General features: G+C 45.2%; 1 protein-coding gene and 2 non-coding genes across 3 annotated transcripts in view; all 3 read left to right on the plus strand.

The window, feature by feature from the left end:
• Positions 1-12768, plus strand: part of itpr3 (inositol 1,4,5-trisphosphate receptor, type 3) — a 37575-nt gene that overhangs the window by 9389 nt on the left and 15418 nt on the right. Inside the window, exons 3-24 of the mRNA XM_035159721.2 lie at positions 375-496; positions 679-765; positions 2568-2726; positions 3053-3151; positions 3450-3533; positions 4358-4504; positions 4597-4692; positions 4820-4864; positions 5164-5306; positions 5382-5481; positions 6107-6267; positions 6346-6487; positions 6576-6740; positions 6854-7026; positions 7134-7253; positions 7709-7790; positions 7904-8019; positions 8369-8620; positions 9849-9993; positions 10097-10241; positions 10585-10799; positions 10887-11007. Coding sequence (XP_035015612.1) covers positions 375-496; positions 679-765; positions 2568-2726; positions 3053-3151; positions 3450-3533; positions 4358-4504; positions 4597-4692; positions 4820-4864; positions 5164-5306; positions 5382-5481; positions 6107-6267; positions 6346-6487; positions 6576-6740; positions 6854-7026; positions 7134-7253; positions 7709-7790; positions 7904-8019; positions 8369-8620; positions 9849-9993; positions 10097-10241; positions 10585-10799; positions 10887-11007 — 2919 coding nt within the window. The remainder of the gene's footprint in view (positions 1-374; positions 497-678; positions 766-2567; positions 2727-3052; positions 3152-3449; positions 3534-4357; positions 4505-4596; positions 4693-4819; positions 4865-5163; positions 5307-5381; positions 5482-6106; positions 6268-6345; positions 6488-6575; positions 6741-6853; positions 7027-7133; positions 7254-7708; positions 7791-7903; positions 8020-8368; positions 8621-9848; positions 9994-10096; positions 10242-10584; positions 10800-10886; positions 11008-12768) is intronic.
• trnak-uuu lies at positions 9287-9359 on the plus strand. The gene has a single exon. It is a non-coding gene; the product is annotated as a tRNA-Lys (tRNA).
• On the plus strand, positions 9728-9800 carry trnak-uuu. Its single transcript has one exon. It is a non-coding gene; the product is annotated as a tRNA-Lys (tRNA).

Raw genomic sequence — 12768 nt, forward strand, 5'->3', positions numbered from 1 at the left:
AGTGTTGGGTTCTCTGTGTGTTGATTGACTGGTTCATCAGATCTTTGACGTGAAGACTTGGTTTCTGGGCAGGAAACCAAAACAATCCTCTGTGGAAGAACCAGTCACTCAGAGATAGGATTAATGTCAGATGCTTCACCAGTTTGATGTTCTGAAACCCAAACTGCCAATTAGCTTCAGGTGCACACTCCACTGACCAATCATCTGTCTGGAACTAATCACTCCATCAGGTGACATCACAGCCAGGCGTCATGTGACTCCAGGTGTAGAACAAAAACTTAACACAATAAAGATGATAAAACCTTTATTTTGATGCTTTTATATGTCGTGCTTCGTGTTTTTTAAATGTCGTGTTGTGTTCTGTCGTCACTCAGACTGTCTGTTTAAGGTTTGTCCCATGAGTCGGTACTCGGCTCAGAAACAGTTCTGGAAAGCGAAACAGGCCAAACATGAGAAGGACAAGATCGCTGATGTGGTCCTGCTGCAGAAACTACAGGTGACACACACACACACACACACACACACACACACACACACACACACACACACACACACACACACACACACACACACACACACACACATTCCATACACTTGAGAACTGTTGAGAAGCTGCACTAGTTTTGTACAAGGCAATGTTAAACGTTGTGTGTGTGTGTGTGTGTGTGTCTCTTGCAGCATGCGTCCAACCTGGAGCAGAAGCAGAACGAGACAGAAAACAAGAAGGTCCACGGGGATGTTGTAAAATATGGAACTGTCATGCAGGTAAATAAGAATAACTTGTTTAAAGATTCTTTATCATCGATTGTCACAGATTTCATTTGAAGAGCTCAAGGGGTTTATGTGATCAGGAAAAAGATTCCAGACGTGAAATGACGACAAAACGACGACAAATAGACACAGAACGACTGTAAAGACACAACAGACAAACAAAGTCACCATCATTCATATTTATTTATTAGAAAACAGCTGGAACACTGGATCGATCACACGGACTCAGACGTCACAACACATGTAGCAAACAGTTGTTCGTCAATACGCTCAACACATAGTTATTAATATAGTTATTCATGGTGGATCATTAACGACAATATGTCCGTGGACGTCTTTATAAGTTACGTCTGAACACGTCACATGTGTCTCAGTAAACTAAACACACGCATGTCGTCTGTGTTCAAACTGCACTCGGCCTTTGTCAGGTGGTGCAGACAGGGCGACACCCGCTGTCATGACAACCAGGTGACTCACACCTCTCGCCCCACCCCCCCACCCCTCCCCTTTTTACACTGGCAACATGTATGATTTACTGTTCCTGTCTGACACACACACACACACACATACACACACACATCACACACACACACCCTTTCTGACACACACACACACACATACACACACACACACACCCTTTCTGACACACACACACACACATGTACACACACACACACACACACACACACACACACCCTCTCACACACACACACACACACACACACACACACACCCTTTCTGACACACACACACCACACACACACACACACACACACACACACACCCTTTCTGACACACACACACACACATACACACACACACACACCCTCTACACACACTCACACACACACACACACACACACACACACACACACACATACACACACACACACACCTGTCTGACACACACACACACACACACACACACACACACACACACACACACACACACATACATACATACATACATACATACATACATACATACATACATACATACATAAACATACACCACACACACTCTTTCTGACACACACACACACACACACACACACACCCTGTCTGACTACACTCACTCACTCACTCACTCACTCACTCACTCCACTCACTCTCTCTCTCACTCACATTGACAGGTCGGGTGTGGTTCCTGTTGAAACTGAATCAGATTGTTAAAATAAATATTATTGACTGTGAAGTGTGCGTGTGTGTGTGTATGTGCACGTGTATGCTCATGTACGTGCTCATATGACAGCCCTGAAGCAAGGTCAGTATTGACACTAGCAGATAGCAGCACATCTAGTAAGACAGGCTGTGTGTGTGTGTGTGTGTGTGGCGGCGGCGCGTGTGTGTGCGTGTGTGCGTGTGTGTGTGTGTGTGTGCATGTGTGTGTTTGTCAAAGGAGTGGAGAGGATTACAGTTTCTCTCTTTTTTCCTGCAGTTTGAGTGACAGCAACTGAACCTTCGCTTGTTCAAACACAAACTGAATGAAAAGTGTCAAACCACCAGTGTGTGAGTCTGATGTCTGTTCTGTCTGTGGCTCTGAGCTCTATTTAGAAAGTCTGTGTGTGTGTGCAGCGTGTGTGCCTAGGCGCTGCAGGTAGGGCAGGCGCGCGGCAGCACAGGCGTGTGCAGACTATGCACTTGACAATAGGACTCGCCTTGATGGGGGACGTTACACAACAGAAGTAAAAGGTTGCAGTAAGATGATGAATCACGTTTCATGAAGAGACACAGAAAAACACAGTTGTCCTCTTATGAAAAATACATACATGTGTGTTTTCTCTGTGTGTCTCCAGTTGCTCCATATGAAGAGTAATAAATACCTGACGGTGAACAAGCGTCTGCCGGCTCTGCTGGAGAAGAACGCCATGCGGGTCACTCTGGACGGGACGGGGAACGAGGGCTCCTGGCTCTTCATCCAGCCGTTCTGGAAGCTCCGCGCCAACGGAGACAATGTAAACACACAACTGCTGCTACACATCCTCACACTACAGGAAGTGCATTATTCTGATGATCTGACGTTTACTGCTCTGCTACGATTATAACACACGTTTTTTAAACTTGTAAATAGAAAAACAGCAGATTTCCAATGACCCTTTCCTCTACTGACACCTGTAGGCCAGTAATAATAATATGTATTATTATAATTACTTGATTTATAAACACAAATAGATGACACACTGCAAGAAAAACAGACAAAATATTATAAACAATAAGTAGTAAAGGTAGTAATGTGATAGAAGTGATATAATGAGTGTTGAGTGTTTGTTGCTTGTTGCAGGTGGTCGTGGGAGATAAAGTCATCCTGAACCCGGTGAACGCCGGTCAACCGCTTCACGCTTCAAACTACGAACTGACCGACCATCCAGGCTGCAAGGAGGTGAGAGGGACACACACACACACACACACACACACACACACACACACACACACACACACACACACACACACACATACACAAAATAATATGACCGAAGCATCACTGATAATAAAATTCAATAATCAGATGAGTGGTATCAGATCTTTCACAATGAAACTAATTGTTAATGGGATTTTAAGTCTGTTTATATTTTGTTGTTTTTGCTTCATGGAAAAATAACAACTTGCATCACAATATGTTATAAATTATAATTCATCACTACCTTTGAAAAGATGAGCGTGTCTTCTTCCCCCTGCAGGTGAACTCAGTGAACTGCAACACCAGCTGGAAGATCAACCTGTTCATGATGTTCAGTGACCACAGAGAGGAAGTCCTCAAAGGAGTGAGGAGGACTCACCGACACTATATATACTCTATACCCTATATAAATATATATATAAATATAATATACAAACACTGCGGAACTGTCCTTTAAAACGTTGTTATTCTCTCTCTCTCTCTCCTCTCTCTCTCTCCCTCTCTCTCTCTCTCTCTCTCTCTCTCTCTCTCTCTCTCTCTCTCTCTCTCTCTCTCTCTCTCTCTCTCTCTCTCTCTTTCTCTCTTTCTCTCCCTCTCTTTCTCTCTCTCTCTCTCCCTCTCTTTCTCTCTCTCTCTCTCTCTCTCTCTCTCTCTCTCTCTCTCTCTCTCTTCTCTCTCTCTCTCTCTCTCTCTCTCTCTCTCTCTCTCTCTCTCTCTCTTTCTCTCTTCTCCCTCTCTTTCTCTCTCTCTCTCTCTCTCTCCCTCTCTCTCTCTCTCTCTCTCTCTCTCTCTTTCTCCTCTCTCTCTCTCTCTCTCTCTCTCCCTCTCTCCCTCTCTCTCTCTCTCTCTCTCTCTCTCTCTCTCTCTCTCTCTCTCTCTCTCCCTCTCCTCTCTCCCTCTCTCTCTCTCTCTCTCTCTCTCTCTCTCTCTCCCTCTCTCTCTCTCTCTCTTTCTCTCTTTCTCTCCCTCTCTCTCTCTCTCTCTCCCTCTCTCCCTCTCTCTCTCTCTCTCTCTCTCTCTCTCTCTCTCTCTCTCTCTCTCTCTCTCTCTCTCTCTCTCTCTCTCTCTCTCTCTCTCTCTCTCTCTCTCTCTCTCTCTCTCTCTTCTCTCTCTCTCTCTCTCCCTCTCTCTCTCTCTCTCTCTCTCTCTCTCTCTCTCTCTCTCTCTCTCTCTCTCTCTCTCTCTCAGGGCGATGTGGTGCGCTTGTTTCACGCCGAGCAGGAGAAGTTCCTGACGTGCGACGAGTACAAGAGCAAACTCCACGTCTTCCTCCGGACGACGCTGAGACAGTCGGCGACCTCGGCGACCAGCTCCAACGCTCTGTGGGAGGTCGAGGTACGCACACGCACAAAAACACAAATATTTACGTGCACGCACATGCACATGTTTTTTTTTTTTACCAGTTTGTGTGTTGATTGGTCCGTCAGGTCGTCCATCATGACCCGTGTCGTGGGGGGGCAGGACACTGGAACAGCCTCTATCGCTTCAAACACCTGGCCACTGGCAACTACCTGGCTGCTGAGGTAACCACGGCAACACTGGATGGGGTGTGCTGACTGAAATGGCGAGATAGGGTGTCAGCCTTGGTGTTGGTGGATGGATCCTAACCTCATGTCAGTTAATGTTGTGGTGTAACTGTTTTCGTTGTAGGAGAATCCAGGTTATAAAGGAGACAACGCAGAGATCTCCACCTCGGTGAGCTCAGCACTGAAGTCGCCTGCTGACAGATTCACATGATCTGTCAGCTTCTCGTCACTGTCAATTCTTTTCCTTTCGCTTTAATCACTTTTTAGCCCCTTTTGAAAATCTGCACCCCGGGTTAGGAACCACTGATTTAAAGTGTCTGAAGCAAATCAGTCTGCAGACGTGTTTTATTCATAAACTCAAGCCTTTGATGACTAGTCACATTATTTATTTTCTTTCCCGGCTTCCTCAACACTGAAACACGGTGCCTACCCTCCTCAGCTTCACCCTGACCTCTGACCTCTCTGTAGATTGACGGTAGTCGTAGCAACAAGCGCTCCCACGGCGAGAGGGTCAAGTACAAGCTGGTAGCGGTGCCTCATGGGAACGACATCGCCTCGCTGTTCGAGCTGGACCCGACCACACTGCAGAAGACCGACTCCTTCGTACCACGGTAGGAGCCACCGACAGTAAACGCTTGGTGAAGCTGAGATCTGAAACAAAGTGTAACGGAGTTGATCGCTTCCAGAAACTCTTACGTGCGACTGAGACACCTGTGCACCAACACCTGGATCCAGAGCACCAACGTCCCCATCGACATCGACGAGGAGAGACCCATCAGACTCATGGTGAGACGGCACAAGTGTTCACGTGCTCATGAACTTTACAGGAAAATGCAGAATTTTAGCATTTTAGCAGAAAAAACACGTAATTATACGATGACATTCATGTGACAATTGTTATATATTTATATAAATTAAAAACACAGTTCTTAAAACTGAGAATGGTGGAAATTCATCTTTACTTTTACAGAGGGTCTGTTTGGTCATGAAACAAACGGATCAATGCAGATGTTGACCTGATGATGGCGCCAGGTCGTAGGATCAACAACGTTATTACGGTTCAGCTTCTGGGGAACACAAACCACATTTTATCACAGTCCGTCCAACAGTTGTTGAAATGTGTTGAAAACCGCAAATGTCGGCCTCCTTGATTAAAAGTCAGAGGGTCAACAAGTTGATGGATTAGCACGTGATGTCGTGCTAATCCAACCAATAGTTGAGATATTTCTATCTGAAGTGGTGAACTGATTAACGCTGCTGTGATGACAGTAATAAAGAAGAGGACAGTTTTCATTTCTTCCAGTTATGATGATGTGGTTCATCAAGAGGAAAACTACGTGACAAAGTCTGACATAACCATTAAAACATGATATGAGACGTGTATTAACCTTTGTGTCTCTGCCTCGTGCAGTTGGGAACGTGTCCCACGAAGGAGGACAAGGAGGCCTTCGCCATCGTCTCAGTTCCTGTCATGGAGATCAGAGATCTGGACTTCGCCAATGACGCCAGTGCCATGTTGAGCACCGTGGTCGACCAGTTCAACCAGGGCTTCATCAGCCAGAACGATCGCAGGTACGACACAGATCCGTAGTGACCAGCGCGGCAGACCTTGAGGAAGAGTTAACATCCAGTGATGTTTTTGTCGCTCAGGTTTGCCATCAAGCTGCTGGAGGATGTGGTTTTCTTCGTGGCTGATGTCATCAACAGTGGTCAGGCGGTGCTGGAAGTGAGCATGACCAAAGCCAACCGGGAGAGACAGAAACTGATGAGAGAGCAGAACATCCTCAAACAGGTGAGATCCAAGAATTTAAAAACAAGAGATCGTGGAACAGAGGAAATGTTCGGACGTGACTGACACCTGACATCACACGTGTGTTCAGATCTTTGGCATCCTGAAGGCTCCCTTCAAGGACCGGGGGGGAGGCGAGGGGCCCCTGCTGCGCCTGGAGGAGCTGGCCGACCAGAAGAACTCCCCCTACCAGTACATGCTCAGACTCTGCTACAGGGTCCTCCGACACTCACAGGAGGACTACCGGAAGAACCAGGTGAGGACGATGATGATGATGATGATGATGATCCATGCACTGGAATCGAACCACTCTTTGTTTGCTATGATCGTCCCCTCCACCCGCTCTCTCACCATCCGTCCCCCTTTCAGGAGCACATCGCGAAGCAGTTCGGTGTGATGCAGAGTCAGATCGGTTACGACATCCTGGCTGAGGACACCATCACCGCCCTGCTGCACAACAACCGCAAGCTGCTGGAGAAGCACATCACCAAGACCGAGGTGGAGACCTTCGTCAGCCTGGTCCGCAAGAACCGAGAGCCCAGGTACACATGGAGGGGGGAGAGATGAGGGGGGAGAGAGGAGGGGGGAGAGTCAGCTTCCTGTCAGATGTGCAGATATTATATGTGTGTGTGTGTGTCTGTTTGTGCAGGTTTCTGGACTACCTGTCAGACCTGTGTGTGTCCAACAACGTGGCCATCCCCGTCACTCAGGAGCTCATCTGTAAATGTGTGCTGGACCCCAAAAACCAGGATATCCTCATCAAGACAGAGTGAGGAGAGAGGGGGGGGGACCTTTAACCTTGAAAACAAAACTGAACGTTACACAGGACGTCCGATGCAGGAAGTAGTTTTAAACGAGTAAATTCCTGTGTGTTATGGGCTGATGATAGATATGAAATTAACGAGTATCATAATCTTGTTCCACGTAGTTTAATATCATATAACAACATATGTTTGTAAAGTAAATGTTGTTCCTAACATTGATGTTACTCTCTCCGTATTATTTGTTTATACCTCTGACCAGCAGGGGGCACCACAGTCTCAAAGCTAGCATTAGCATTTCCACATAATAATAATACAGACTATAGCTATGTTAGCATTAGCATATTTAACTGAATCAGTAGGAATCTTGAGCCGTGAGCTACGTCCCTTCAGACCGTGAGTAAATGTCCTTTAAATTATGCTTTTGAATATTTAAGCTCTGTTTGTGTTTCGCTGGCTTCAGGCGTCGAGTCCCGAAGGAGTTGCATCCTGGTGGTGTGGAGGGGGAGTACATAGGGATGGACGACTATGGAGATGATGATGAGGTGGGTCTGCCCGCTCTGTCCTCTGTCCCCACTGTGGAACCCAACTTCCTGAAGACACCAAATCTATTTATCTACAGAGAAATGTGTGTGAGACGTGATGTACTTTCCTGTAGGTGTGGCTGGTGTGGACGGACAAGACCAACGAGAGACAGGAGAAGGGCATCCGACAGCTTGCTCAGGAGGCGAGGCAGGGAAACGCTCACGATGAGAACGTCCTCACCTACTACAGGTAGAGACACAGGAGGATGTCGCCCCCTGGTGTCCACGGAAAATCCCCTCGTAGATCTGGGAATGTGGATGTTGTTTACCATTTTTTACAAATAAATCTTTCTGTATTTTACCTCACCCACAGAAAAGGGTTTACATTTTTTACATTAGATCAACTTTTGTTTATTTATGATGTATATTGTTTCCCAGTGGAAAGCGCTAAAGTAAAAGCTGGTGGGTCGATAAATACATTTAGATTTATCCTCTAGGAACCATGAATATCAACTGTAAACTACTCGGACATCTTCATCTCTATTGCCCCACTCGTCTGTGAAATCATTTCTAATATAACTGACACTCACGCTCCCCAGGTACCAGCTGAAGCTCTTTGCCCGGATGTGTCTGGACCGTCAGTATCTGGCCATCGACGAGATCTCCAAGCAGTTGGACGTGGAGCTCATCTTCCTGTGCATGATGGACGAGACGCTGCCCTTTGACCTGCGAGCCTCCTTCTGTCGCCTCATGCTCCACGCCCACGTGGACCGGGACCCCCAGGAGCTGGTGACCCCCGTGAAGTTTGCCCGCCTCTGGACCGAGATCCCCACGTCCATCACCATCAAAGAGTTGGTAGATTTTTATTACCGCTTCGATGAAATGGGAATTTACGGGAATTGCTTTAGCTATAGAATATGTCACCTGGAAATTGTTGACTACCAATATAATGTTACAGTATAAATGTAGGGAATAGTGTACAAGTATACGTTTATGGATCGGTCATGTGGAATTTGGACACCAGCTTTCAGCCGCCTACAGTGCTGTCAAGTTGTCTCCTCACACAACCACACCCCAACTCCAGTGACCATAAGGACTCACACAATAGCAGGGTGGTCTCCAACACACAGACCCCAACAACCCACAACTGGTGGGGGGGGTTCACCGACCTGCCTGTTTGACACAACGACTCTCAACACAGGTACAGACCTGAAACCTCAGTTAGTCAGTCAGAACTGCAGAAGCCTCTTGGATGAGAAGTGAAACATCAACACACGGATCTGTGTCTTCTGAAGTCAGTTTTCCATCACAGGTAGTGAGTCGAGTCAGTAAGTTCTCATCGAGCTTTACTGACAGAATGGGCTCAACTTGTACTGTACTGAACCACCACAAGTTCACAGAGGTATCCTTGTTCCTGGCCGTAGATGCCCAAAGACTGTATATAGTGGAACGTTGTTGGTAGTTTATGTAAAGTTGACTCTGTGGAAATTTGTCATCCAAAACACAGCCCTCACAGAGCCTGGATAGCTCAGCCGGTAGAGCATCAGACTTTTAATCTGAGGGTCCAGGGTTCAAGTCCCTGTTCAGGCGACGCTCTCATTTAGAGTGAGATTTCTATTAAGTAGTTATAAACAAAAGAAGGCTGCATTCACTCTCAGGTCACTGGACACTTATGAACCCTCACTGTGATCCCTTATGGCTCCTGGATAGTGTGTTTTAATGCTGCAGTTCTATCTGTGGAAGTGTGTATTTAAGTGTGTAAGTCTGAAAGTATCGAGATTTACTCAAATAGTCGTCTTAAATTTGTGCTTTGGTCCTGTTCCACCACAAGTATAAAATGTTCCTTGCTGTAGATGCCCATAAACTGCCCGTCTGAATGTACTGGTACTTTGTCGTGGTTGTAAGTTGTGTATATGTATTTAAATGTAATTTTTTCTTCGAAAGACAACCCTCCTGAAGCCTGTGTAGCTCAGACGGCAGAGCATCAGACTTTTAATCTGAGGGTCCAGGGTTCAAGTCCCTGTTCAGGTGATACTCTCTTATTATGAGTTAATTTGTTATCGTACCTGTCCTCCGCAGTTATGACTCCAACATGGACGACAGCAGGTACAACAAGAAGAACCGTTTCTCCAACACCATGGCGTTCATGGAGGAGTATCTCAACAATGTTCTCAACGACGAACTCCCGTTCCACAATGAGGAGAAAAACAAACTTACATACGAGGTCCGTCCAGATTCCTCCTCTTGCTTTTTTCATTGTAAATCTTTCTCCCTTCCTCCAGTTTTCCTTTCTTCCCGGTGATCACTTCGGTGTGTCTCTTCTCCAGGTGGTGAGTTTGGCCAGACATCTGATCTACTTCGGTTTCTACAGTTTCTTTGAGCTGCTCAGACTCACCAGAACCCTGCTGGGCATCATCGACTGTCGACCCAACCCTGGACACGCTGGGCTGCTGTTCCATGATGACGGAACAGGTTCCCTTTTCTCTGCTTACTCTTTATCAATCCTTACAAATGCATTTCAAATGACGGCAATGATAAGATCATTTATATTCCCAGAATGTTTTTTGTGCTAAAAATACTGAGTATACAAAGTAAAACATCATAAAATATATATGTTTATGAATGTATTTAATCTTTAATATTGTATTTGACTTTACATATTAAGCTCTTGCCCTTTGCTTTTATTTTTATTGAATTATTTCTCTATTTGCTCTGATGCGCTGCCCAGTTTCTTCTCGTCCACCACATCTCATTGTACAGTTGACCCTGTGTTAACTTGCTCGTTTCTACCTCGTCTCTGTCCGTGTCTCTGAAGGGAAGAACGTGAAGCGCTCCATACACGGGATGGGACAGATGATGTCCACCATGGTCCTCAACAGGAAGCAGTCCATATTCGGAGGTCCGGGCGCCAGAGGGGCCGGGCTGGGGGCGGGGCTCGGACTTGATGGACAGAGAGCTGGTAAGGACAGCATTGACAGGATGGACCTGACAGTAATGGACACCAAGCTGAAGATCCTGGAGATATTACAGGTAACTATAATACCAGATGAATGATTATGAAACATCCACTGGGCTGGTGAAGCTCTGTCGTCTGAACCGAGCTCTGCTCCTCCTCAGTTCATCCTGAACGTTCGGCTGGACTACCGCCTGTCCTTCCTGCTGTCCGTCTTTAAGAAGGAGTTTGTGGATGTTTATCCGATGGCTGATGCCGACGCCACCACTAACATGGAGCAAGCAGGTAAACATCACGGAGCCGATGGAGACACAGACTCACTCATTAACTTTATTCAGCTTTTATCTTTCAAATATAAATGCTAATTTTGGAATTTAATACAAAAATTACTCCTATTTGGTTTGATAAATTACTACATTTTGAGGTGGCTTGAATTATTATTTTATGCCGCCTCTAAAGTTTTTTCCATTTTGAATATATTAGTTTTTTCCCCAATTTCTAATATTTTTGATACTGAAATTTTAGTGGTGGAGTTTGTTAAAGCTCTTAAAAATCTAAATATTGGTCTTTCAGTATTATCAGGTTTTTAAAAAGCCTTGTGATCTTCCTCAACACTCAGTGTTTGGTAAAGTTGTGTGTTGTTACTTCTCTCGCTACTTGCAGACATCCCAGACAACATGGAAGCAGCAGGTAGAACCTGGAAACTCTTCTTAGAGGCGTAGTGTCTTCAATGTCGGGGTCTTTTTTTTTTTTTACGCTTCACTGAAGTGTCGTCCCTCGTGTTGTCAGTTTTTTGTTTGGATGTTTGTATCGGAGCCGTGTTTTCTTTGTGTGTTCCTTAATGAAGCTGCGTGTGTGCGTACGTTTGTGGAAATGAGTCTTTACAGCTTCAGTCCAAAAGAACCTGCGAGGTTTCCTTTGGGTGTCAGACCACAGCGTTGACATTAAGGTTCATTCAGGTGTTCCCTGTCGTATTGTCCCCGTCCTCCATGTGTCAAGTTCTGGTCTCCGAACTTTTGAAAACAAAGAAATGTGTCTTATTTTTCTTCTCAATCTTTTTGACTGATTGAATGTCTGTGTTTTATTTTGTCTTTTACAGAAAGTCACTAAATGTTTATGTTTTGCTTATAGATTCAGATTTAGTGGCATGTTTCTTTTTAAAGCAGATTTGTGTGTTTGTTGTACAGTGTGTATCGTGTGTGTGTGTGTGTGTGTGTGGTGAAGCAGTCGACCTCTGTTCCATTGGTTGGTAGAAATTGGTCGATGAAATTGGACAATCTGCGATATTGAATTCACACTGGCCTTCCAGGTTTATTACTTTGAACTTGAACTTATATTGGGAGGGAGGGGGCGTCTGTGCTGCTGCAACAGACGACCAGACGTCTGTGCTGATGCAACAGACGAACAGACGTCTGTGCTGCTGCAACAGACGACCACAGAGTCAAGTTCAAACGTTTCAACCGGCCTCAAAACTTTGCCCTTTAAAAGATGTATTTACATCTCCTGTGTGGGAACATCGACCATCTACCATCTGTTTTATATGTAATGTTACAAAGGTTAAAGGTTCAGTGTGTAAGACTGAGGTCAAATTGATCTATTGGCAGAAATTGAATATAAAATAATCCTAGTGATGTTTTCACTCGTGTGTTTCATCTAAATTGCACAAATTGTTGTTTTCTTTACCCTAGAATGGGCCGTTTATATTTAAATACTTTATATTTAAATACTTTATGTGAACCTTTAAGTATTGTACAGCTCTTCAAGGCATCTTACACACCTTCTACCAGAATTAAAGTATTTTAAGGTTTTTAAAAGACGTGTGTGAACTACCTGAACACACACCCTGCAGTGTTTGGTAAAGTTGTGTTACTTTTCTTAATGCTTGCAGACATCCCAGTCACCGTGGAAACAGCAGGTACAACCTGGAAACTCTGAATTCATTTAGGTTCATAATGTCATAAATGTCGGGGCTGTTTTTACACGTTGCTTCGTTTTCGTCCATCTTTTTGTGCGTTTTTTGGTCGTTTGTTTGTAGCTGCCTTTAAA

Source organism: Hippoglossus stenolepis, chromosome 6 (genome assembly GCF_022539355.2).
Source record: "Hippoglossus stenolepis isolate QCI-W04-F060 chromosome 6, HSTE1.2, whole genome shotgun sequence".
Classification (NCBI taxonomy): domain Eukaryota; kingdom Metazoa; phylum Chordata; class Actinopteri; order Pleuronectiformes; family Pleuronectidae; genus Hippoglossus; species Hippoglossus stenolepis.